We start from the raw sequence: 27,805 nt of genomic DNA, 5'->3' as shown, positions 1-27,805 counted from the left end.
AAAATTGTATGAACAGGTATTATCGCCTATACTATCTACTATCGATAGCGACAACAAAAATAAGTGATGAGCTCTTTATGTGTTGATATTATTAGCAAAATGCATGTTTAAACTAATAAAGTAGAAGATTCTTTTTCGAACTTGGATCAGATGAGGTAATACTTACAGCTAAAGATTATTTCAGGCTATGAGCTATTTGATAGGAGGGATACATACTAGAGGGATATTGCGACATGCATATCTAATACTAAAGATCATTCCTTGCATAATGGAGCTTTTTCTACTTGTAAAACTCTATAAATTTCACCAGTAGTTCCTAACGACTCCAGACTATATTGAGTGCCATAAAACCACAAAATTTATCTTACCACCAAATTCTCGTGACCAAAGATAAAAGAATCACAAATTTATAAAAACTTCGCTACTGCTTCGCTTCTATTTCATTTTATTTATTATTATTTTTATAATCCAAAAAGCCTTGAGAAAATGAAGTTTTCTTGACGTTTCGTTTGATGACAGTTCAGAAGAGAAAGTGTCTATTTTCTCCTCTCTTCTTTTGACAGGGGAAAAATAGCATTTTCTCCATCGTACTGTCACCTTTGTTTTTGTTTTGAAAAATGGTGTAAACAATTTATGTCTTTGTTTCGTGGAGGAAAACTGTTAATCACACCTCGCACATATGAAAGGCGTTGTGGTCATTTCTGGAAGAAAAAAGGAAATTTCACTCTGGTCGCAAAACTTTGCTGTTGTTGGATTTTTCTATATTCTGCCATCGGTAAACAAAACTATTTCAATCTACCTCAGTGAGAGAGTTGCGGGAACAGTATAAAATTTTTACGTTGAGCTGAAGGTGAATGTCAAACTTACCCTGTAATAAGAGAGATAGTATGTCATTTTTAGACATGGCTGGGTGTCCATGTGTTTTTTGAGTGCCGTAGCATCAGCGCAACCATGCCACCGAGAGTAACTCTATGTATAAAACGACCGAAATTCCTTCAACACTTCACCTAAAAGGTGTGCAAATGCAGTGCACAGCAACATAAATTGCATTGAAAATTAAATATTCCGAATAATGTATCATCTGAACCACCGAATAAAAATTATCCTTTTCAATGATATATTCATTTAATGGAATTCATGATATTGATATGATGAGTGAAATCCTTTGATGTACACAATCAAATTATATACCAAAGTCGAGAATGATTGACGTGGAATCAATTAAATATTTGAATATCTTCGTCCGATAATTGATTATAGTTGGACATTAAATGCTTCAATTGCAAAATATTCTCTTTAATAATGTCAACTATAATTAATACTGGCATTGACATAAAGTCAAATGACCATTGAAAGTCGGCTATAAAAGCTGAAGTTATTCCCTCTTAGAATTGATAAATCCAACATACAAATCAATCGCAACAAAAATGGAATTTCTTCGGACTCAACGGTTGTGTCTCCACTTAATTGGGTTCAGTTTTAAAAAGAATGAGAGTCGAGTCCTGAAATTGTATTCTTTATTGAGTTGGACATCAATTTTATTTATCATTATACCAGAAGCACATTTCGTTATTGAGAATTTGACGGATATACCACTAGCCACAGATGCTTTGTGCACTCAGTTTACAAGTATGTTGTCATTAATGAAGATAGCGACGTTGTATTTTAAGAAGGATACATTTTATCGCATAATTGAACAGTTGGACAATATGTGGCGAAAAAGTAAGATTATGCGAGGTGATGGATTGGGAAATATTCCGATGTTTTTTTGATTGTTTAGGTTCAACGAGTGACCGTCGTATTTTGGAAGAGGGAAACACGATTGACAAACGTTTAACATTGGTTTATCTCGTTTCATCAATGCTTGTTGCTGTGCTGTATTTGTTGTTCCCTATTGTTAAAGGAATCTATGATCTTTTTACTACTGGCGCAGCAGAATGGATTATGCCTATGCGTTCGATGTAACTTTTTCTTCCATTTTAAGCAACTTTTAACTTTCAATTCGACTTCAATTTAATAAATGTCGCACAGATTCATTTACGACATCTCAGCATCGCCTAACTATGAACTTACATACTTATGGTTTGTTCAATGCACGGGTCTGGCCGTATTCGGTTCCGTTGGTGTGGACTGCTTGTTTTACGGCAGTTCATTGAACATTAGCTCACACTTTAAAATCATTCAGAAGAAAGCTAGGAACATCAAGTTCGATCAACTGATGATCAAGCGGAATGCACGATACACTACTAACCGAGTTGCTACAGAAGAGTTCTTCGGCTTAATCAAGCAGCATCAAAAAATCTTAAATATTTGTGAAGAGTTTGAAGAGATGTATTCGACGATATTGTTCGCCCAATTTTTGACTACATCCGCTCAATTGTGTGTTATTGCATTTCAGTTAACATTGGTAAGTTGGTTTTTTGGTGCTCATTTTTCGTTTTGCGGCCACTTGTCACCGATACCAGATAAGTATCTACTACAATGGTACTTGGACAGATCTACCAAAAATATTATTTTGCACATGTGCGAAAACCTTATTTTTTTTCACTCAAAAGGCCACAAGAAAGTGACATATTGTTGACGCGTTGTCTGATGACAGTGCGGAGAATAAAATATCTATTTTCTCAACTAGTTTTTTGACAAATTTTGTCCCCCGAATTGTTACCTTCATTTTGTTTAGAAAAATTGTGTAACAAATTTATGTATTGGTTTTGTGGAGAAAAACCCCTCGCTCATATAAAAAACGTTGTGTTCACCTTTGGAAGAAAATAGGAAAATGGACCGCAAAACTTTGCTCCTGTTAGAATTTCCTATTTTGTTGCCTCAGTAAACAAATAACTATTGTGTAATTTCCACTTTTCGTCGGTGAAAAATACCATTACAAAAAAGGATGAGCGAAGTGAAGACTATCTAATCAAATTTTCGCTGTTGTTTTGGAATATTTTTGGTTTTCATTTCCCTCTCATGTTTAATCGACTAAACAATTGATTCATTTTCTCAACAGCCTAATCAGCAGCTGATTATGATGGCCACTTTCGTTTTATTTTTATCAGCAATTTGTTTTCAACTATTCACCTATTGTCATGCAGGATCACAACTTACAGCCGAAGTAATTCTTTTTTCAATTTTCTAAGTAAAACGATGACTGTAGGATGCATTCATACATAACAAATGCATTTTCACAGAGCCTAGCAGTTGCCGAAGCAATATATGATAGCAATTGGTACGAAGCGACGCCATTGATAAGGCAATTAATTGCATTCTTCTTAATGAGGTCACAAAAGAGTGTTATAATGTCATCAGGATTTTATGTGGCCAACCTTGAAACATTCAATGCGGTTAGTGAACAGAGCACATCAGTGAGTTGATTAAGAAATTGCATTTTTGTCGTACAGATTTTAAGTGCGGCAGGTTCGTACATAGCCATTTTACAATCGTTGTCGGAGGAAAACAACTGAAATGATGAAGTTAGGCCAAGCAATATTTTACATCGATTTGAGAAAAGTAAAAGAAATAAAGAAATTTAAAATTAGTTTTCGCGCAATTGTTTTGATGAATTAACATATTGAAGAACAGTTTGTAATCCTTCTGAAAAATCATGGTTGCATCGAGCTGAAGATCAACAATCATCCCGTAACAATTTCTGTATTTTATTCGAAAAGGGGTAGGGTAAGAGCGTAAGAAGACAAAGAGATCCGAGATATAATTTCACACTTCATGAGGTTTACATGCCTGAAGTAATTCCCTTTCTCAAAAATGATGTTTTTCTCACAGTAATCTACGAAATTTAATCACGGAAGGAATATCGTAATCACTAACAAAATATTAGTCGTTCTACCTTAAATTATCTTCCCCAAATACACAAAATAAATTTCCATGAATCTAATCGTAAGTTTGCCATCTGCTCTATTGCTAATATATACTGTACTTACTGTACAACACTACAAACATAGAAATTGCCTGCTTATCTCTAAAGAGATAAGAAAATTGCCTAATTTACCACCATTTACACATCAATCGAGCTTTACAACGTTTCTCACTTAATTTCACTTTTTGTGCAAAAATATTTTTTAAATTTAGAAAATGGCTTATCAATTGACGTATTTCGATATGAGAGGCAGAGCAGAATCCATCCGTATCCTATTCGCACTTGCCGACGTTTTTTATGTCGATAATCGAGTGAGACACACAGACTTTGCTAAATTGAAGCCATGTAAGTTAATATTACCAACAAACAAAATTCCATTGATCCGAAAACATCGTTTATGTCTCAGCACTGCCATTCGGCCAACTACCAACATTAACATTGGACAATGGTGTGGTGCTAAGTCAGTCGTCTACCATCGGAAGATTTTTAGCAAAAAAGTTTGGTTTTCACGGAAAGGATGAAATTGAATCGGCACAAATCGATGAAATTTGTGACTGTATTGTCGACCATGAACTGGGTAATCAGAAATTATTCGCGTATTGATGATATTGCCATTACAGTCGATCTGTTATTTTAGCATATTGGTCTTGTTTTGATTCAAAATTGGAAGCCGCCACACAGAAAACTCGACTCGAAAATTATATGTCCGTAATCACTCCCAAATATTTTTCAAAATTCGATCAAAATCTTGAACGTAAAAATGGACAATACATGGTTGGTGAAAGTGTAACGTTCGCTGATGTTCGCCTAGTCAATCACATTGAATTCTTTTCGGAAATGACCGAGACGAATTTGATTGCAGACTTTCCATATCTTCAAGAATTGGCTAGGAACATCACGAATATACCAAGGATCAAAAAATGGATGTCACAACGACCAGTTTCGAGTGTTCGGAAGGAAGAGGAGGAATACGATTCCTTTCATCATGTATAAGCTGAAATGTATTCAAAATGGAAATAGAGCCATTTGTGATACGATCCAACTGAAGTTTAATATAAAAAGTATGAAAGAGTATCTACCTACAGAAATGAATTTTATTGGTCTCTTATTATTCCACTTTGTTCCACACAATCACATACATTTCAAAATATGTATGAGTCACAAGATCTGAATGAATGTTTGGAACAAACTGGACTAAACAAATAAGAGATTGTAGCATGACGGGCACTTTGAGGTGTTCATAGTACTTATATAATTGAAGCAAGTAAAAGATCCCTAGTCTGTAATTTGTTTTCCAGTGAATCATCGATCAATCTAAACATCTGACACAGAGCAAAATTGTCTCAACAGATGAGAAGAAAACAACAAATGTTAACAGAAAATATACATTTCAGTTAAACACTTGTCTGCTTGTTCTTTATAAATTCATCGAAACCTTCATTTAAACATGTGAAGACTTGTACGATGTATCCGGGGTTGAGCGTTTATTAGTAGGTTTTAAGATCGCTGCGACTTGTGACATTAAGTTTTTAGGAACAGCAGGCGCATCGTAACAAAATCTTTAAATCTGTTACTTCATTTGTGCAAAATCTAATTCTTCAATATTTTCAAAATACATTCCGATTTATAGGACATCTTTAGCCACCATCATCGCTGACTCGTCGTTCTCGATATCAGATGACCAAGGCAATTCTATATTCAAATGGTAAAGAGCAAGACTAATCAATAAAGCAAAGTGCATTTTCGGATAGTTTCCCTAACAATAGGTAACCTCTGAATAAAGAAATGCTAGGGAAAGCTAGATCTGATACTACCATGCCGTACGAGTCACCCAGGGTTTATTTATTTGTTCAGCTAAAAGTCTGTAACATTCTCGTCGAAATGTTATCAGGTATATTCAAATGGTAATAACTGTGTACATTGAATGGTAATGAGAATATATGTATGACGATTTATAAATGAATATCTTTGTTTCATAAATCGTTTGTCAATGTTTTAATCTACTTGTCTAGTGTGCAATTTTTAACAGTAGAATTCGACAATTACCGTTTCGGATGTCTAATATTGTCGTACTGAACTTTTAGTGATAGAGTGGTTGAGTGAAAAATTATCTGAATCGAGAAAAGAAGTTGATTTTCTTGTACATTTTTTCCATTATGGAAATGACAAATGAGGTTAGTGACTGTAAATTGAGTTAATAATTAGCTTTCAATAATTTTTAAATCGGTGTGGATCAAGTAGATTCATAACACTAATTCCATTCAATATGTTGGAGATGAAGAATATAAGTCAGGGGATAGATAACGTACAAAAATAGAACAAAATGTGCTCTGATTTCGAACTCCCCAATTTTACACTAAACTTTTATTTAATAATTTAGGGCAAGGAGCATATAGTTCCATGGTAAAATATAGAACGAAGAACAATAGACCGATTAATCTGTTACTTCTTTTCTTAAAAACAGGAAAAATGTGGTCTGCTTTTTGAACTGAACATCCCCATCATTCTCACATCAGAGAAACTGTTCTAAACTATTGAAATTCATTTGACTCCTAAACTAATTTTTTTTTTCATTTCTTAGAAACATTACTTACGTAAGTCACGGGGTAATTTCCTCTTTTCTTCACAAATGTCTGTTTCATTGAACTAAATGTCGTGTGGAGTCGTTTGCGGATAAGGCATTCATTCTTTCCAAAACAAACGAAATTTTTGCATTTTGATGAGTGGAAAATTTTTAGTTTAGTGTGAGTGATGTTGTAAATTCATCATTCATTCATTTCGGAAGTGAACCCGGAATTCGGTACACTTTTTTGTTTGGATAGTATAAAAAATCCATTAACCATGACGCGAAGATTATGTTCCAAATATTTAAAATACGTCTGTTCAAGTGCGGTGCGAAAAGAATGAACTTTTTAGATTGTCTTTTTGTTATCGATCTTGAAATGGTTACCGACTAGTTTCGCCATCACTTTGTTCACCATAACGATCGCTTCGTTTTAAATCAAATTTTGATAAAACTCTGTATTTTCAAGGCATCAAAAAATGAGCCAGAAAAACGAGCAGTCTGGTCTAATAAATGGCAGTTTTTAATGGTCTGTATAGCGAACAGTGTTGGTTTAGGTAAGTAATGGAGTAATGACTTATTGGGAATAATCTGGGTGAAAAACCAAAAATGAACAAATTTTACTTTAAAATTAGGAAACATATGGCGGTTCCCGTTCGTCGCGCAAGTATTCTTTTATTCTATAATTAGTTCCCTTTCATTCATTAAAGTTAACTGAACATTTTCCGATTATTCAGGTACGAGAATGGTGGAGGAGCGTTTCTAATTCCTTACGTATTTGTACTGATAGTAATTGGTAAGTTTTCCGTTAAGCTTTGATTCATTGCTAATGCTTGGAAGACCACAACCTTGACATCAAATGAATATCTAATTTTTGTAATTCCACTTTCAGGACGACCAATGTATTACTTCGAGATGGCAATCGGTCAATTTTGTAGTCGAAGCTCGGTGAAAATGTATAATGTTTGTCCGTTGTTTCGGGGTGTGTGATTGAAAAGGAAATATCGAAATGAAAATGTTTAACGAATTTATATTTAGGTGTGGGAGTTGGACAAATTGTAGCAGCAACGTGCCTCTGTACCTACTACTGTTCGCTAATCGCGTTAACTATTTACTACTTAATAGCATCATTCGCTAGCGAACTTCCATGGTCCAGATGCTGGGAATCGTGGGGATCAGATTGTATTGATTCCATGCAAAATTCGAATAGCACATCGAACAGAACTAGTGGAGTTAGTAGTTCGCAAAAATATTTTTTGTACGAAATGTAGGGAAAAGAAATCGAAATTCTAATTGAATTGTAACATTTTAGGGACTACGTACTGAAGGAGAAAAATGATATTTCCGATGGAATAGGTAAGACATTAGAGCTTTTGGTGGTATTAATAAACTCTGACTGTGAGATAATTTTGAAAGGTACTCCTGATTGGAAACTGGTATTATGCTTGTTCGGAGCGTGGACAGTTGCCTATTTAGTTATAGTAAAAGGGGTTAAGAGTTCCGGTAAAGCGTCATATTTCCTGGCTTTATTTCCTTACGTGATAATAACCATTCTTCTGGTGCACGCCTGTACTCTTCAGGGTGCAGCCAAAGGCATTATTTACTTCATTAAACCACAAGTACGTAAAATAGTGAACCATTGGAAAGATCGTTGGTTGTGTTAATTTTACTTTTTTAATTCTCCAGTGGGAGCATCTGCTCAATCCAATGGTGAGAAAAATTTGAAAGGAAAAATGAAGGAGACGACAGTGAACATTCAGTTTTAAACTTTTAGGTCTGGAAAGAGGCGATCGTACAATTGTTCTTTTCACTAGGTGTTAGTTTCGGTCCCATTGTTATGTACGCTTCCTACAATCCGTTTGACCACAACATACACAGGTAAGTTGTTGCAATAAGCTTTTGCAGAAACAAACATAACCAACTCCACAACTATAATGGTCATATTGTTGCCATCTGAGAGATCAATAACATTTTCTAATTTAGAGATGCTATGATCGTTACATCGATAGACACACTTACCAGTCTAATTGGCGGTTTCACAATATTTGCCATACTTGGAAATCTAGCACACAACTTAGGCATTGAGGATATAGGGGATGTTGTTAAGAGCGGAACGGGATTGGCTTTCATAAGGTTAGCCAGAGCAAATTCGACAAACGAAAATTGTTTTCTAAATTTTGTGTTCATTCAGCTATCCTGATGCCATATCAAAATTCGACATTCTTCCGCAGGTAAATGAATTGATGTCAAGACTAAAAATGCAAAAAAAAGAAATCGAAAATTCAAATCTATTGTCTCAGGCATTCTCGGCGCTGTTCTTCTTTATGTTATTCGTGTTGGGAATCGGATGTTTAATTGCGCTCCAAAGTGCCGTCGTGACGGTTATCTGTGATCAATTCCATTGGAATTTTTGGGTGGTGGCACTGGCAACGTGTGCTGCCGAATTTCTGTTGGGTCTCATTTACACATGCCCAGTAGGTTGAAATTGCGTCGATTGTGACGAAAAAAAAATGACTTGGTATTTTTCAGGGCGGCCAATGGATGTTGAATTTGGTGGACCATTTCGGTGGCACATTAATTGTTTTTCCCCTAGCTATTGCAGAGGTCGTTGCAATATTCTGGGTGTATGGTATAAGTTTTCCGCCAACGAATTGTTGAGGAGTTTAATACTATTCATTGTTTTCATTGTACAGGCCTAGAAAATTTTTGCTGGGACATTGAGTATATGAGTGGTAAACCGGTTTCATTTTACTGGCGAATTTGTTGGAGTGTTGTCACTCCGGTTTTGATGATTGTAATCTTTGTTTATTCGGCCATATCTATAAGACCGTTGACGTACAGCAAACTAAATTATCCAGAAGAATACATTGGTAAGACTCTGTCCATTCACAAAGTTCCAAGTAAAAATTCAGAAGTTTAATACTGACTGAACTTTGCCTATAAATTTGAATAGATCTCAGAAAGTAAACATGAATAATTCGATTTACCAAAATTTGATTGATCTGCTATTGATAACGACGGACAATATGAGCTTTGGCCAGTGTCCTTTCTCTTATATATAGTGAAATGTGTCATAAAAATATTGAAGTAATAGATTGTTGTATCAAACACTAGGACATACTTTACACAAATGAAGTAGCAGATTTAACAGTTTTGTAGCGATTAATTGTCTACCGATTAATTGATTGAATTTGAAAAATTTTCCATTTAATTTGTTGTCATTGCTTGAGAAAAACCTAAAACTTCAAATTGAAACTTTTCCAGCCATTGGATGGACAATATTTGCATTTGGTGTACTTCAAGTATGTTGATTTATTAGTCTGCTCTTGGTACTTATTGAAATCTTTTCTAAATATATTTTGTCTCCAGTTTCCCATATGGGCTGTTTACGAGGTAATGTGCCGCTCCAAGACATCCGTTTGGACTGCATTGAAAGAAGTCACGACCCCGTTCGATTGGGGTCCTAGCGACTTGACGAAACGGGTCGAATGGACTCAATTTAAGCAAGATGCGAGGGAACGACGAATTAAACAAGTCGAAACATCTGGCCATTCGTACTGGAGAGAAAAATTATTTATTTTATTGGGCAAATACAAAACGTAGATTTAAGTGAATTTTCATGTATGTGGACGTGGAGAATGCGCGATGCAATAAATACTTTTTTTTTGTATCCCGCCTAGAAAGAGGAGTGTCTCGCCGCGCGTAATCATATTTCATAATGTTTGCAGACCATTCGACTGCAAATACCTCATACATTGACTATTTGCACTCGGGCGCAAATAGCAGCTGCCAATGAATTAAATATTTACAAACTATGAAAATGTTCTGAGAATTTAAATAATAATATATAATAATGTTTCCGAAGAATCCGCTTTAAATCTTTTTTTCTTTCTAAACTCAACAAGCTCATTCAAGGACATAAAAATGTTGATGATGGGCAATGCATGTACGCTATTGCAAAAGAACTAACCATTCTATGCTATTGTTTGAACCGTATATTGTACTCTCAACCAACAGCAAAAAAATGTATTTCCTCTCAGTCACGGGGGGTCTGATTCGACTTTGAATTTGAATTTCAAATAAAATTTCTCAATTAATTTGATTTAATTACCATTTCCATAAAAACCAAAACCAACCATTAAAGATTTAATGTATTAAATTCAACTACTTCTGCAGGAAGCCAACTGGAACATCGAGCCAAATTGCCACATTTTTTCCACTTTTCAAATCACCCAACTCGTAGATCCAATGTGCCATGGTTCGTAATTTGAAAATATATCTCAAAAACGGCAATATTAGCATTTGACTGAGTATATCCACTTACATTCAGCAAGTGACGTCCTTCAGGTATTAAGTTTGGCAAATGTGTTATTCCGAAATTGAAGTCTTTTATGTAATATTCTCCAGGAAGCCAAGGGCACGGCTTATTGAAATTTATATATTTTTCTATAATGTTCAATATTATAGTCAGAGGTGTTATGCTTGAACGATTCGAATATGTGTGACAAAATTCGTCTTTTAAATTGAGCAACAATGGACGATATTCGTTGTTGCTGTGCTTGGAATAGTGTATCATATGGTATCGAAGATAATTTAACGGGTTCAGTAATGTCACAATAAGATTCAAATCAGCTCTGTTCCGCGATATAAACTTAACGCTGCATTTGACATGGCAAAAATCAGGTGCACATTTACATTTTACTCTTTCCAATCTGAGTTTGACACCCTGAAAGATGAACTTCCATTTTATATTTAAATGTTGCACGAAAAATTATCATCTCTTTTACCTGCCTCTCCAAAAAACTATCACATTCGATTGCAACAGATACACTCAACCATATGTAGGACCAAAATAGCCAATCATTTCTTTTGCAGCGCATAATAATGACTTTACTTACGTACGTATTTATAACTCAATCCACGACTCCTCGTACCACTTTAATTAACACTTTAGTGATTTGCATAAGAAAAACTTAATTAAACAATATGGTGCGATATTCTGCGTTGTGTAGTGAAAATATTTTCTCTTTATATGAAAGACTTAATTCTGGGCACGTATTCACGCTTACCTATTTACAATCCTAATTTTTGTCCCTTGAAAGTATAATCTTAATTTTCAGCGAAGTGTTCTTCAGAAACTGGAGAAACAGTCTGTTTCACCATAAATTTATCCCACCTGTTTGATGTAACAAAGTGTAAACCAATAGCGTTTCTAACCAAATATTCCACTTGTATACCAATTATAACTCATTACTAATAGCAATACCTGATGCATGTTTAAACTGTGGTAATTTATGAAAACTTGCGCCACTTCCCCACAATAGGTAGTACCATAATGGCAACTTGTTTTCGAGTTTAATGTAATGTAAGTAACGTTTTTTATGAGGGTTAATGAGTTATAACTGGGGCTTGTAACCGAAACAAGCATTCGAAAGTGATTAATATTCCACATTTATTATAGAGGTCATGTCATCTTACTGTTTTATTAAAAATCATGGTTCTTGTGGTAGAACTGGGATTGAGTCATTCACAGAGTATACGGTCAGTTCATCAAATTACAACAACAGTTCATTAGATCTGACTAGATGCATATCTGTTTACCAGGGCCTACTTTTTAGAAACTTTTAGAGAAAATCGAGAAATTCAAGAAACTTTGAGAAATTCAAGAAACTTCGAGAAATTCAAGAAATTTCGAGAAATATTTCTTGAATTTCTCAAAGTTTCTTGAATTTCTCGAATTCGAGAAATTTCAAGAAATTCCAGAAAATTCAAGAAATTCGGGAAACTTCGAGAAATTCAAGAAATTTCAAGAAACTAATTTCTCGAGTTTCTTGAAGTTTCTCGAATTTCTCGAATTCGAGAAATTTTAAGAAAATCGAGAAAATTCGAGAAATTTCAAGAAATTCAAGAAATTAGTTTCCAAAAAGTAGGCCCTGCTGTTTACTGTGACAAATATTTGAACGATTTATAATTAGGCATACTGCTCACTACTCTCATTTAGAAACTATAACCTTGATGTAATATACAGATTTACAAATCTACAGATTGTTTAATGTTTCAATGAATTTTTCCTGTGCGGTACTGCGGTAGCTGTAGTTACCATTGTAATAATGATGTCTTGCGCTTGCCACTATAATCGATCTCTGTGCCCCTACCAATTTAAAAATTATGACAGGTCCGTAGGTTATTCACTAATCATTCGAGAAATTGTTGTGAACGCTAACGTTTGCCTATAGCGACTTTACACGAGAAGTAGAAGTCTCAGTTCCGCTTTCGGAAAAGCAAATATATTAAAAAATCTTGATTTGATTACTATTATGAACTCTGATAGCAGACACTCTTATCTCTTATGTTTTTTAGCATTTTTTTTTTTTTTTTTTTGAAGGAGGTCTGATACCGACTCTATAAATAAGACTTCTTCCATAAAATATCGGTAATGAGCCAGAACAGAAGAAATTTTTCAAGAGATATTGGAATTTTGACTTTAAAGGTTTCAATGGCATACATAGCCAACACACTAAAATTCCATAAAATTATTAAAAATTTCTGAAATAAATTTTTGAAGAATTTGATTCCAGAGATAAGGATGGGGAATTCAGATTTTTTACTGTATCAAAGGGAATCAAAATAATTAAAAAGAATCGATTTTCATTGCAAACAAATGCATAGTTTTAATTTAAAAACTTTTTACAAATTAAATCAATTTTAAAAATTAAAAAAATTAAAAAATAATAATAAAAACATCACTCAGCCCCCATTATAAAATATTTTCCAAATAAAAATTTGAAAAACATATCGGAAGAAATGATATTACACTAAATAACGTTAACGTTGTCCATTTTTATTTCTTTAATTAATATGTTTTTCTGTTGTTTGTTTATACACAATTCAGTTTTAATTACAATTATCAAAAATACGTAATGTTCATCATCGATTTATTCCATTTTTCTTTAAATATAAATATCGAATTTGTGTTTTTTTTTATTTCATTTTTTTATTTTTATTTTCATGGTTTCTTCTTCTTCTTTAAATCATTTTTTTATACAACTTTTTTCAATAATTTAACGATTAACATTTTTCTTCTTAGTTTTTTTTTTATTTAATTTTTATTTTTATTCATCATTAAAGTATTGCTGTACAGCTCATATGCTTAGTATAAAGGTAAACTCGTAATATTTACCGATTGCTTAAAAAAAACGTTGCTTCCTTTTTTTGATCATTTTTAGATTATAAAAATAGAAAAAACATTAAACTTTTATTTAGCTTTTTTTGTTGTTGTAAATTTTAAGGTGTTCGCTTTTTAATATGTTCCACTCACTTGTTGCTGTTTATGTTTAGTATTGTGTAATTCAAATGGGGGGGATTTTTATGTAATGATTATTTAATGTGTAAAAATGTATTTATTATGTGGTATATGAATGTATGCATGTTGTATAATTAATGTAAATTGAGTTTTAGTTTAGATGTAAGTTTAAATGCAAACAAAAACTTATATTTTCCTAGACATTTTCAGCCATGGGTATAACATGATTTTCATAATAAATATCCTTTACAAGCCTAGGGTTCGTAAATTAATTTCTGTTTTGTAGTACGTGTGTAAAGTTGTGGAAGTAATTAAGGGGAAAAAGGTTGAAAGGTCATGTTTTACTGAATTTATTAACCTCGGCTACGCCTTGGATTAACAGAAATCACACAAAAAGTGGACTTTTCATCGCTATAGTTTGCATAGCCATTTTTTGTTCTACAATAATCGGACTATGATTTGCTTAATTGCTGACACAATTTTCATGCATCATCCTATATATAAACGAATCAATGTGTAAATGTTCGGTAGACTTATAAAAGAGGAATTTTATGGTATCTGTAGCACTATGATCCTGCAATTTACGATAATTTTTCGAAAGTTTTTTTGCAAAGGCTTTGCGGTTGCATTTACCATTGGCTTACTTGTCCGTAACGGATAAGAGATTTTTTATGGTATGAAATGGAACGTTCCAAGGCGGAAAAAGTATTTTCGATATACCTTTCGCAAGGAGAATTGAATTTTATGAGCAACATTTTTGAAAATTTATCTTTGGTCTATGTGGTTGTAGCCGCTTTGCCTCGTCGGCTCGGGACACACAAAAAACACACATAAGAAAAATCACCTCGGTTGCTTAAATACTATCTTCCCCAGGCAATGTTTTTTTTTTCTTTTTCTTTTGTTCATTCACAAAGGTATCGATCATCGGAATTTGTGAATTTTGTGAGAACATCATGCATGAGTGATTCAAGCTTATAGTCGAAAAACATTATATCAAATATCGAACAGTGTTCACTTGCAAAATTCACAAATTTAATGGAAATATATCTTTGCTTCGGACATTTATCTGAAGTGGGAAACTCAGCTCTGCCTTCTGTACAAACAAAACATTTTACTCGAAATCATTGAAGTCAATTCTTAAACTAAATCTTGGTATTATACGTCCACATAATGTTGACTAACATTTTTGGTTGTCGAAATTCTTTTATTGTTTGTTAACTAAAAACTCGTATCTTTGCAAAAAAAAATGTTCTTCGATTGTTAAGACTATTCAATTTATATCGATCTAAAATCCGTACAAGGCGACTGAAATCGGCAACAACATTTGACCGTAAGATCCTGAATGAACTCATTGATAACATGTTTTGATTAATTTCAATGGGTTCTCAAATATTTCATTTTGTTTTAACAAAAATCGAGGAGAAAATTTACCTGAGATGACAATATTAGAATTAAAATTTAAAAAAAAAATTAAAACATTTGGATTGTTTTCCACACAAAATGGCAGTGAGTGTTCGAATACGAACACAGAAGAAGCAGGCCACAAAGTCATCAAAACTAAGATTATACGTTAATATAGATGTGTACGAATCGTGCGAACGAAAGCAGATTCGGGAAGACAATCTAAAGGCATTTCGTGAAGGGCATTCGGAAATTGATTTTTTTGATTTTAAACTCACACACATTAAAAATGTTCGGTATGCTCGGAAAGGTGCAAATTACGCTTCCGAAACGTTGTTATTTTTCTCTATTTTCATAGTATTCTCTGACCTATACTACGAAAAATGAAGAAAAAAAATGAAGGCCTCAGATATACGAACACAACGAAATGTTAATGCGACAAATATTTTCAGTTTCAAAAAAATATGAAAGTAAAAGGTCAACGATATCCAAACGAATCACGTGCTTTTTCCACGGCAATTCAGCTGACATTGAGCTTCCATTTAATAATAGTTCAAATGGAGTGGAAACTTTTCATTATTCATTTTGCCGTGGACTGTATAATGTGGGATTATTCTTCGCAGTCTATGTTGAATGAATTTATTTGTAATATAGGAGCATGAGTGCCTTGGTTTGCTCTCTAATTTTATTAATCACCGGAGAAGCGGATCAACGCTGAAGTAAAAGAAAACTACTTCAGCCGATATCCCCGACTTTTACTAATTTTTTTTTTCAATTAAAAATGTTGTTTACTCTCACGATACAGTTAGAGGCAGTGAAATTTCAACATGAATTTTCTTCAGCTGATCCACACAAATAATCAAAACTGTTTATACAGCTTTATACGGTTTTACCACACGTACGTATAGCAGTTTCAACCGTATAAACAAGTATAACCTTAGACTAAATACCTATTTAGTCTAAGGGGCCATTCATAAATGACGTACACTACTTTTGGTCGATTCTAGACTCCACCTACCCCATCGTCACGCAAAAATGGTCAAATTTGACCCAATTGTGTTAGGGCCGTCACGCTTGAGTCCACCCCCTCCCACAGAACGCGGACGTCATTTATGAATGGTCCCTAAGAGTATAACAAGTTTGATTTTATGTGTGGATCAGCTGAAATTTCACAGCATCTGAATACAGTGAGATTTAATTTCGACTCTGGAAAGTCTGTAACCATTAGTATTATGCACAGATAGGCAATATTTTTACGATTAATTTTTTTGTTTATAATTGTAATTTTGTATTTTAGCTTGCAATACATTTTAATGAATTTATTCGTTTTTTTTATGTTATGAGTTAATTTATCACTGATTAAATTTTTGCTGATGTTTTTATATAACTTCTATTCTATCGCAATATTTTTGTTTTATATATTATAGAAATGATGTACCAAAATGTGGAAACGGTATGTGAAATTGAAGATTTAATCAAAATATTAAAAAAAAAGAAAATTATCAAAAACTATCGATTTTTTCAATGCACTTGTTGTTGTTGTTGTCAATTTAAAAAAAAAAAACTTTTTATGGCACAGGCAACACATTAAAATTGTTAACGAGATGCGAAAGAATTGAATGTTTTTTTTTACTAACTTTTTTTAGATTTTTATTTTCCTACGATTAAATTATAAAAATTATAAAAATTGATTGTATTAAGTCTGCAAAAATTGAACGGTATTTTTTGCTGTACATCACACGAAAAATATATATTTCAATGAATATTAAGCAAAAAAAAAAATTATTTAAAAAAAATTGATTATTTGAATGTAAACTATGACTTGAATAACAACCTTTTTTCCTCGTCGCACAAATATTCTTTGTTTGTCGACAAAAAGAAAAACAAAAAACGTTTTTTTTTTACAAAAAATTTACAATTCAACTGTAAATGATTCTCAAATTCAATTCGAAAAAAAAAGAAACTAAAATTTTTCTACCATAAAAAATCATCATCACTATTCAGAGCGATGTCCTCTCTATACAAATAAAGAATTACTAAATTGCGGATCAACCATTTCAAAATGTAAAAAATTTAATTTTTAAAACAAAACAAAATTTCGACCCTTTTCCTATTGATTTAAGTAAAACGAAAAGTTGAAAAAAAAAAAGAAATTCATTTAAAAGAGGTCAGAAGGATTCAAAAAAATTATTTGAAAAAGAACTTTCAACAGTAACAACTACTCGAAAAAAAGAAAATATTATCAAAATATTTCTCTTCCTCACCTCTCTCACATTCCCTCGATTACTTTTTTTTTGTTACCGAACAATTCATTTGAACTTAGGTCTTAGAAAACGAATATTTTTTTTGTTTTTTTTTTTTTTTTGTTAAATAACATAATAAATATGTTCCTCATGTATATATAAATATTACTTATCACGTTTATATATCATTTCTTATGCAGTCAGTTCAGTGTCATCTATCCATGTTGCCAAATTTCGGGCGACCAGTTCTTTGTTTATGAAAATTACATTCTGTGCGATAATGAAAATGTAGATTAATTAATAAAACTCAATTCATGGAACTGGTGGTTTTTTTTAATCAACGGTATACTCACATTCGGCGATAAACACGCAAACAAATACACCTCAGGTGTACCGTATGATGTATAGCCAGCTATTTGAGCTTGTAATATAAATCCTTTAAAACTTAATAGTAGTGCAATAGCTTCTTCCGACCAATCAGCACCTGTAAAATTGGATCATTCTTTTCAGTATACGGCGAAAACATGCGATCTTCGATCAATGACGATTTTTAGTAGACCACCTACTGGTTTGGAAATTGTTATTTTAACCAGTGTCTCGTTTACAGCTCGAGCCGATGTCAGAACCACACGAGTCAAAATAACAATCCCCAAGCCATTATGCGAAGATCCTCGGAAATGAGTTAACGATAACAGAAAACGAGTCTATAAGACTGGAGTAACGGAATTCACATGGTAGACAACATTGAAGCTACTACGTCTTAATTACAGTAGTATAAGTAGTTGAACAAACGGCACATTTTTGAATAAGAGCAGGAGGCAAAAACGGTGTGAAAATAGTGAAAAAAGAAGAATGAAGCAAGCAGAGACAATTATCAGCATTCAAAGAAGGGCTTGGACAATTTTTGTGAATTTACTGAATCATTTCAGAAGTATTACGACCTGGTTGGTGATGCAGTACCTAACAAAACATGTTTCGCAAAAGAAAATTGTGGTCTGAAAAGTGCGTGTTTTGTAAAAAACGAAAAATTTCCGGGAAAATTGGGGCAAGGTTTCATCAATCTTTCATATAGCGAAGCCGGTCAATTGTATTAAAATGCGGGATAAAGGATAGAGAGTATATCCGGTCAATGCAGTGTCGGACTGGCCATACTGGGAATTTTGGGCGATTTTTGAAAGGCCTTTCGGATTTTCATATGAAAAAAAATTAGAAATTTTCGGTCCTTTTCCTGATTTCCCCAAAGAGCCTTTTGGTAGCCAGTCCGGCACTGGGTCAATGAATTGATACAACGATATCACGTGAAATAAGTAAGAAGGATTGCATTGACACTGCCCACGGTTCAAGATCTACCGCTTTAGGATTTCAAAAATTTCTTCCGAATGACCGAGCAAAATTTTTACCGTTTCGTCAAATTACGTTCTGTTGCTATGATTCGGAAGCCCGCAAGAAAAAACTCTTCAAATTTTGGCTCAATTAGACGAAGCTCTGCCAAAGCTGAACAGTTTTGAATAACTAGAAAAATGCAATAAAACGACTCACCTATTGGTTTCACATTCGATAGATAGCACTCAATCGATTGAAAAGGAACTGTCATAAAATCTGCTCTAATTTGTCTCAGGTCAGACGTGCAAATGCTTGTGTATGCACCGTAATCCAAATATTTAACAATGCATGTATCTGTGTCGGGATGTTGTTCAATAACTTGAACACGATACCAATTGCCCTCGACGCAACCGACACATACCGCATCATTGGTAATTTCTGGAAGCATTGGCGATTCGCACAAACCATAGCTTTGATTCATACAATTTTGTAAAATATTTAATGAAGGATATGAAGGGTGCAGCAACTGTTGCACGAATATTAAACCATCCTGCCACATTGCACTAATTGAAACGTCATTGTTAATGCCTTCGATGAGTTGCAACTGAAACAATTGAAACATTTATCATCCCAGTTCGTCATACTATCTAACAGCGAAAGGTTAAGGATGTACTTACCTGAATGACAGTTGGATCTACAGCTGGTAATGGTAGAATACTGTCAGCACTAGCAAAGTAAACTCTTTGCAAAGTGAAATGTGGATATTTTTTCTCCGGAAATTTCTGTCTAATCATTGCTAAAGCAGCATCGATATTTTGCTGGGTTCCTTCTATAGCACAAATTTTAATGGAACTTGATTCTGGATGCCTTTTTATCAAAATGGTGGCACCTGTCTTTGACTTCAATTTTTTAACGTATGCGCCTTTATATCCCAACAATAGACCAGTCAGATTTTGAGGCAATAAAAACTCGTAGGTGGTTGGCAACGTTACTATTTCCTCCGAATGTGGAAGACTCGATCCTTTACCTGAATCATTTGACTGGACACTGCATAAACTCAATGGAGGACTAGAAACCGGTGGATTTCTGATTGGTGTCGATAAGTCTGTTGTTGGAACTTCATCTTCATTCGATGACTTCATTTTCTCGCTATCGCTATTGGAATCGTCGGTTGATTTGAATTCATTTTCAACCGTACTTTCAATGATAAATTGCTTTGGCGATACTTTCGGTCCCGTAGCTGCTTTAACAATAATCGGTTCTTCATCGCATATCGATCGATTAAATTTGAACGACGTGCGTTTCCGTTCAAACGTATCCGGCAAATCAATCGGCGAAAACGATTCAGCATCCTGTTCTTCAATCGAATTCAGTTTTTTCAGTTCGGTGTCTTGGATTTTCACTTTCAGAATTTCGGCGTCGATTTGCTTATCCGTCAATTGAATGGGCGATATGCGGTTCGGATTGATGTCGATCGGGGCCGATTTTCCGAGTTTTGTTTCAGGTATCGGGCGACTTTCATGAATGCAATCGATTGGCTTGGTTGCATGTCCGTTTAGTTGAGACTTATCAGCTTTTGTATCATTCATTTGCGACGAATCGCATGACTTTCCACCTGTATCACAATGGATACTCTTCTTGCGTCGGAACCATATAAGGCCCATGGCCAATGCTAGACCAGATGTTAAGTACAACAGAGGACGTTTTGGAATCATTTTCAGCCAGATTGTTAATTCTGAAAAAATTGAAATTCAAAAATGTTGTTAATTTGTGTAAGTCTCAGGTTTTACAAGGTACGATAAATAAGAAAGTAAAGATTTTCGCGTAATTTATTTTACAACAGTCGGTGACTTTCACATAAGCGATGCATTTTGTATCAAGTGTTTTTCGGCTGATCCGCTCATGCAAACAAATGTGCTGATGCTTGCTTATTTGCGTAGTAATGCTACCCCCTTCCCCCTTTAGAGACATAACACCATATTTGTTTGTGTGAGTGGATCAGCTGAAAAACAGCTGAAACGAAATTATTTCAAGGTCGCCGACTGTATACGATTTTAACAGGTGGGATTTCCAACTAATCAATGTAGCGTCTGCTTCGCTCGTCAAGTAGAAAAGTTCAATTGAAGTAACTTGGCGATGATCATGAATAAGAAACGTAAGGCAAAGTATAGTTATTAGAACAGGTGCGTCAACCTATGTTCACAACTTTTTACGTGCGTTAGAAATTTATCGTTTTTATTGAGTGCTGACAAAAAATTAGTTTGATGAACTGGGATGACGAGAAAGATGTATTGTGTGTGTATGTATGTACTGTGGGACCTAATCGTTACGATTCCATTTTTGTCTATAAAAAAAAACCTTAACTTCAGCATTGTGAATTGACTTACAAACACGAAAAAAAGCAGTTGAATAAATGTGCGTTAGAACGAATCGTCGCACAATCATTCACGAAATATTTACATTCTCAATTTTTGTACACAAATTTCCGACGTACCGAATTGCGCCCACAATGTAGACAGATGAAAATAGATCTCTGAAATGCCTTCCATCTTCAAATTGTCTTATTCGGATAAACCAGGCAAGCCAGCACCCGGAATGGAGATAGATTTCTGAAACGTGTTTCCATATATCGTTGTTGAGTTTCTGATTTTGTGCAATTTTTTTTTTTATAAAATGAAAATATAAACAAAAATTTTACACGAATCATGCTGCACAGAAAAATTTCAACACGGAAACGTTACGACTTTTTCTTCTTCCCACCTCTTCTCCTAATGCTCTTTGAACCTGCCTCTATGTAGACATTTATACGAATGTGTATTTAATACATGACTAATATCAAGATGTTATCGTTTTCCATCTAAAAATACTCTCCTCTTTCTAAGCGGAATACAAAAAAAAAAATAAAGAAAAGGAAAACTAGCACAGAAAATTTAAATTTGGATTTCTAAGAGAGTTTTTTTTGTCGATGCAAAAAAAGAAAGAATTGAAAGATAAAACGTAATTTAATGTTGACTTGTTTATGGCGCTGTGTGTTAAAAGAAAATGGTTACGGAAAGAGTGTTTTTTTCCGCTGTACAATGAATGAACGGTATTCTGTCCACTGTGATTTTTGGCAAATATCGACGACACGTTTTTTTTCTCTGTAGCTTCACAAACGAAATTTCAAATGATTTATGTTCTTAGAAATCAATGACCTAACTTACTATATGTGTAGCGGACAAAACATGTATAACATGGACAAATTTGCAAAAAAAAAATTATTTCAGAGTCAATGCAAGAGTAAAGCAAAATTATATTTCACATGCTCCGCGGTCTGGTCGGTCGGTTGTTACAATTACATCAATCAATTTATTTAAAAATAAAAATATAAAACTCGAAATGTCTGCGTCTGTCTACATAGTTGACCTATATTTGTACAAATGTTTTGAAACTGTAGAGTAAACTATATAAACCGAATCGAAAAAACAGGCTTCGAACCAATGTAGGAAGTAGAATTATTCCTGTTGTATTAGGCAAAAACAACAAAGGTGATTTTCTGCTATCTTATTGCGAAACGATTAACTTTTCTTAGAATGCTGAAAGTCAACCGAAAATGAAGGCTGGGAGGGACTTTTGAAATCAAATATCTAATAAAAAAACATCAGGGCACAATGGTACACGACCATTATCTGTAAACTACTAACCGTTTTGTTACTAAATCTTAAAGCTTCTTCATTGATCTAAATTGCATCCCTAAATTCATCAACGAAACAAATAAAACAACATAAAACGAAACGACAACAATAGCACACACGTTGATTATACGCAAAACAACCATTCAATAATGACGGTATTAAATCGAACGCTAATTTCCGGACAATGTAGCAGTTTGTTGACCGACATTATGGGGTCGTTACGTATGGCTTCCTCATTGATTGAAAATAAATAAATAAATAAAATTTTGTGATTCTAAAAATCATAAACAAGAAACATACAACGACAAGAAACGAGACGACAGAAATATCTTGATAATTATAATACATAAACAATCGTTCGAAAATGCCGGCAAATCGAATGCTAATCACCGGATAATAGAAGCACTTATTGCAACAGGTTCCGAAGAAAAAATAAATCAAAGACCCAAATTAGAGAAAAGCAAGCAAATTGTAGAATTTGCGATTGCCGTAAAATACCAATTTCTGAAATGATTCAAAATCAAATTAACGAAAATAAATGAATTGTTGCGTGTGTGTGTGTGTGTACATTGTAAACATGATTTGTTTTTAATGTTGCACAGTCATCATGATTATCTGTAGATCTCTGAGGAAAGCACCAGTTATTACACCTTTAAGCACATTACAGTAAAACAAATATTTTCAGCGAAGTATCGCATTTCATTCGAAGCACTTTAACAAACTGACTCGAATAATGATGCCAATACTTTCACTTCAACAAAATTCTTACAAAAAAACTGTAACATCCGCATAGAGAGCTTTAACGATTTTCGCTTTTCGATTTTTTGAATCTAATTTTATCATTAGCAGGATCACCATTTCCACGAAAATCCGTAACCCATTTCCAGTCATGAAGAATTTTTTTTTGCTTTAAATTAATTCAGCGAATCTAATACAAACAACAATTAATTTTTGCAGACATTCCGATTATTTATAATCGATTTACATTATATATACTGGACATGTCACATCAGTACATGACGCAATGTAAGTGATAAGAGATTTTGTAAACAAAAGAATTGGCGTCGCACAGGAAGCCCCCTTCTTTTCTAATATTTCAAATTTTTTTTAAAGATTGATATTTCGTGACCTTTGATTTAGTTTGTAATGTTCATACAAATCCTAACATATTTTCCAACAGAAAAACGTACAAATATTAAGAGATAACGTTATGGGTGCATTGCGTTAATAATCACCCTAATTCAACTATTATCGGCAATGACGACGAAAGGAAGCATCGGCTATGGATGGTACTTCCATATTATGTAAACTAAGGGAAGTGTGAAGGATTTGTAGCAAACACTCCTGACGACACTTTAAACAGAACTATCAATAGATCTAGTAAAAGGGAAATGATACGTTTGATGTTCCTAAAGGTTAAGTTTAAGGATTCAAGTCTCGAAGGATTGAAAAATGGTTTCGTTGGCTTTTTTTTAGAAAAACGTTGTATGCTACCAAGTGATAAATATTCATAATTGGTAACCTGTTTCAGTATTTAAATGGAGTAAATTTACACAATTCAGGTTCGTGCGTAAATCTTATATTTACGCACGGATGTTATTGGTATTGTAGTATGTGTTAGTTAGTGGCTTAAGATGTGATTATGCGTGAAAATAATCAGTCTTTTGACTAAAATTGTGTTAATTTGTGGTGATTGTGTGGGGTTGTTTTGCGAACTAGATGTGAGAAAACCGAAACGAGCGAAGCGAGCTATTTTTCGTTACCCAATTACTTGAGACATTTTCGTTGTTTATTGTTGTACTTGTTTCAGTACCACATCACAGAACGCTTAATCGTTCCCTATGTTGTCAAGAGGGCACAAAAGATTTTCCTAATTCTCTTAAAATCTCGAGGAAATAAAAAACAGGATGGAAACCTTACTGGTAACCGATTGAAACTGTCCGGATATTTTCAATTTTTTTTATATCGACTGAACTAATGAAGGTTCGGTGTTCAACACGTTCAAAAGGTTATCACATTAATAATTTCACAATGTTTTTGAAAACAATTTACAATGTAAAATATTTAATGAAATGGAAAATTATTATTTTCAAAATTCGATCGCATTTGCTCAAGTCGTAATTGGTTTCTGTTTTTTGTTCCAAATACGCTAATTCTGTGTACACAGATGGTCAGGCCAACAAAGTTGTATCACTGAATTTGTAATAAATTACAATCCATGTCCCATTGAAGATTGCTTTAATCCAGTCGCCTGAGACGTGTTTACTGTTCGCTTTTATTTAGTCTGATTGTGGTGTATGATACAACGTTATGGTTCGAAGTTTGGGAATTTTTGCTGTTTAAATTCAATGAATCAATGCAATAACAACAATCAATGGAATCCAGAGATTAAATGTTTTGCAAAAATCTGATTCAGAGTCGTGATAATATTCCTGGTAATTGACCAGTTGAACGGACGAGCACCCGTTTCTTTTTCGATTTCTCTTGCTAGTTATGAGATAAGAGTAGGTGGCGTGTTCATTTTAATAAAAGAATTTTTGAAGGATTGATGGCTTAGCTCACTTTTTTAATATAATATTGTTGCTAGCATTAGCCACTTGGTTCCCCCCTTTATCCGACTAACTTTATAATACACGTAAACCTTAAGTTTATTTGATAAAACTTATCAGAAAGCGTAACAACAACAATAGTTCGCGTGGTGACCTATAAACAACATATCTACGTTTTTTCCAACGATAACTCAAAAAGTTGTCTACGCGAATTGAGAATATATTGTTCCACGAATATCGAAATTAGACTGATGGACTGAATTGAATTGAATGTTACTTTGAGGGAAATCACCACCTGTAAGTTGTATAAACTGAAGCCACTTAAACGGCACAGAAGACATTCGATAAATTGCAGTGGAAGCGATTAAAAGTAATTAACGAGACACCAGTCAAGCCAATTAACAAATAATAAATGCAAATGAACGTTAATCAATCTTAGTTTTTTTAATCATCATGGAGGAATGTGCCAACCATAACGACAGTATAAAATAATATCTATGAGACGCACGAACTTACTATACTAGATCTCTAACACATTGTAAAACAATGTCACTGGAGTTTTTTTTTATTTCCGCGACCCGTTTAATATGAAAAAACTTGTTTTTCGATCAAGGCGAAATTTTGGTACAAGAAAACCCTAAATATTGTATTTTTGATGAGAAATGATTTTTTAAGCAAATTGTGGTTGTGCGTGTGTGTATTAAAAGTGTACGGAAGCATATGGTATTAGAGGGGTAGGGTATATAGAAATAGAAAAGGGCGAATCGAATGAAAACAAAATCATTTTGTTCAAACATCGACTGTTCGTTCCTCCGCACAAAAGTCCATAATTCTTACACACACAAAAAGTAAAATCAACGAACGTCAACAACACCACGGCAAAATTTTATGATTCCCAATTTTGAGTAGGTAAACGAAATTTCAGTAAAACGTGTAAAATTATCGTGCCATTTGTTCAGGTAAATATCTGTGTGAATTCACAGCAAGAATATGACGCCTTCACAATGGTTGAAGGAGCCGGTCGCATTTTAAGTTAGGTACCGATAACAAAAAATCTAATTTTTCTTTTAAAAATATCTCAATTGGCAATGGTATACGCTGACGTTTCAGGTAATTTTTATGGACTACAAACTGTTTACGTTTAAATGAAAACTAAATAAGTTCTACGCTTAAAACAACAACAATTTGTTTAACAAATGTCCCACCAAGCAACGCTATAATTCAGAAATGGATAGTAAGCAAATTCTTTTCCCTACTACCGCAGCACATTCCTTTTTTACATAATGAATGAATGAATGAATGAATTATAATCAAAACAAAACTCTATGTACGCTGGCCATTACAACGACCGCAAATGATTTTGTAACGTGGTGTAATACCAAAACGTCGGATTGATTGTGTGTTCGATTGAGTCATTCAATCAAAACATACACCGTTTGTATTTATCAAATATTTGGAATTTACTTTACGAATGACTAGTATTTAATGTCTACACATGCGTTCCCGTCTAAACATGTACTGAACGCACAACCTAACCATAATAATTTCAGACATTTTACGTGTTTACAAACTTCTAACATTTGGGTGTGAAATAACAAATTTTTCGTTCAAAAAGACGACTAAATTGGCTTAAATATCCGATTATGCGTTCAATGAAAAAGTGAACTTTGCTTGAAGACCTTATTAGCTTGGTGATACGAATTGGTTGTTTGTTCATTAAATTCTGGCCATGAATGAAAGCATGACTGATATTACATAAATTTTTGAATTATAACCTTCGCAGTCTGGACCTAACACAACACTACAACCACCAGCTACCAATATGCGTATAGACTTTACTTACTGCTTGGGTTTTTATCATTCATACTATTTGCCTGAGAAAATTAGTTGCAAGAGATTTTGGATAGATTTTTTACCGAATTTGATTACTGAATGGACTGGACAAAGATTCACATTTCACGCTTTTAGCATCTTTTACGACAAATCATCAAATTTTTCTGAATTTAGTGTCGTGGAATTTGAACATTGAATTGACAAGAAGGGAAAAAAATGCCAATAGCAAAATATGCGTTTCACTTTGGAAAAGCGATTGAACGTCTGAGATTGTAGAAATTAATCTCGATTGAATAAGACAAACGCCAAAACAATTCTTAAAAAAATCCGTTTTAATTTGACTGATTGTAATTACCAAAATACGATATTCATAAAATTGGTACAATCTTACTTATTGAACAGAACATGGATGCCAGACAAAAATTTTTTTTTGGTTAGACCCGAAATTTTTTGATTAAATTCAACACTTACATGATACAAATTGAATATAATCCGAATTGTTGCAGTTCACAAATTTCAATTTCAATTAATTACCAATTTTTTTCACAATTATTCACGTTTATTCGGTTAAAAGAATTTTTACCCACGTGTACATCAATGTTATTCACTTGAAAATGTATGAAAATATACGAAGTACATAGCATAAGCGAAAGCCGGGCGACGTTTTTACTCGATGTTGTCGATGTTGTCAGTCGCATTCAAAAAAAGCGATATGATTTATATGTCCCAGGCGATTTTTGTTCGTGCGATCTTCTTGCGGCTCTTCATCCTGTTATCGACAGAAAAATCAGTTTACACTCGAGAGATGATTATGGTATGGGGTCGATGTCTTGAAATATATTGACGATTTTCATGATCTAGAATGGCACTGCTTTATAAATGAGCACTCTACCATTACACCCGTTTTTGCATTCACTAATTCGTGAAAAATGTATGCAAAATCGACCGCGCTGCAAAATGCTTGCAAAATATGACACAAAATGTATGAGCCGAATGTCAAATATTTTGCAAGCACAATGTAAACATTTTTGAAAATTTAATAATTTTT

At 33.7% G+C, this 27,805-nt stretch overlaps 4 protein-coding genes across 7 annotated transcripts; 3 read left to right on the top strand and 1 right to left on the bottom strand.

Moving 5' to 3' along the window:
• The first annotated feature begins 1,410 nt into the window (after positions 1-1,410).
• On the top strand, positions 1,411-3,504 carry LOC119068774 (odorant receptor 82a-like). Its single transcript, XM_037172533.1, has 6 exons — positions 1,411-1,722; positions 1,781-1,961; positions 2,032-2,407; positions 3,005-3,109; positions 3,186-3,338; positions 3,396-3,504. The coding sequence occupies exons 1-6, from the start codon at positions 1,428-1,430 to the stop codon at positions 3,456-3,458; spliced, it is 1,173 nt and encodes a 390-aa protein (XP_037028428.1). The 5' UTR covers positions 1,411-1,427; the 3' UTR covers positions 3,459-3,504.
• A 520-nt stretch (positions 3,505-4,024) lies between these two features.
• LOC119068781 (glutathione S-transferase 1-like) lies at positions 4,025-4,942 on the top strand. The gene is made up of 3 exons (XM_037172540.1): positions 4,025-4,213; positions 4,275-4,445; positions 4,506-4,942. Exons 1-3 carry the CDS (start codon positions 4,084-4,086, stop codon positions 4,859-4,861), a joined length of 657 nt encoding a protein of 218 aa, XP_037028435.1. The 5' UTR covers positions 4,025-4,083; the 3' UTR covers positions 4,862-4,942.
• An 892-nt stretch (positions 4,943-5,834) lies between these two features.
• Positions 5,835-10,290, top strand: LOC119068768 (sodium-dependent nutrient amino acid transporter 1-like). 3 transcript variants are annotated; one of them, XM_037172521.1, is made up of 17 exons: positions 5,835-6,042; positions 6,901-6,988; positions 7,067-7,094; positions 7,169-7,227; positions 7,324-7,413; positions 7,470-7,689; positions 7,744-7,787; positions 7,848-8,050; positions 8,118-8,141; positions 8,206-8,309; positions 8,415-8,564; positions 8,623-8,662; positions 8,732-8,905; positions 8,961-9,060; positions 9,125-9,301; positions 9,696-9,733; positions 9,801-10,290. In XM_037172521.1, the coding sequence occupies exons 1-17, from the start codon at positions 6,025-6,027 to the stop codon at positions 10,032-10,034; spliced, it is 1,791 nt and encodes a 596-aa protein (XP_037028416.1). In that variant the 5' UTR covers positions 5,835-6,024; the 3' UTR covers positions 10,035-10,290. The 3 variants fall into 3 exon arrangements, with proteins under 3 accessions (XP_037028416.1, XP_037028417.1, XP_037028418.1); XM_037172522.1 differs by having other exon boundaries at positions 5,835-6,052; XM_037172523.1 differs by having other exon boundaries at positions 5,836-6,042; positions 7,067-7,098.
• A 6,337-nt stretch (positions 10,291-16,627) lies between these two features.
• LOC119068769 (A-kinase anchor protein 1, mitochondrial) lies at positions 16,628-27,457 on the bottom strand. 2 transcript variants are annotated; one of them, XM_037172524.1, is made up of 6 exons: positions 27,229-27,427; positions 21,196-21,310; positions 19,379-20,436; positions 18,918-19,305; positions 17,732-17,862; positions 17,099-17,648 (listed from the first exon to the last, which is right to left on the bottom strand). In XM_037172524.1, the coding sequence occupies exons 2-6, from the start codon at positions 21,248-21,250 to the stop codon at positions 17,571-17,573; spliced, it is 1,710 nt and encodes a 569-aa protein (XP_037028419.1). In that variant the 5' UTR covers positions 21,251-21,310; positions 27,229-27,427; the 3' UTR covers positions 17,099-17,570. The 2 variants fall into 2 exon arrangements, with proteins under 2 accessions (XP_037028420.1, XP_037028419.1); XM_037172525.1 differs by lacking the exon at positions 21,196-21,310 and having other exon boundaries at positions 16,628-17,648; positions 27,229-27,457.
• Between the last annotated feature and the right edge of the window lie 348 nt (positions 27,458-27,805).

This window comes from Bradysia coprophila, assembly GCF_014529535.1.
Source record: "Bradysia coprophila strain Holo2 chromosome X unlocalized genomic scaffold, BU_Bcop_v1 contig_20, whole genome shotgun sequence".
Classification (NCBI taxonomy): domain Eukaryota; kingdom Metazoa; phylum Arthropoda; class Insecta; order Diptera; family Sciaridae; genus Bradysia; species Bradysia coprophila.
Note: the sequence above shows the minus strand (reverse complement) of the source record. Positions and strands in the feature narration are given on the sequence as shown.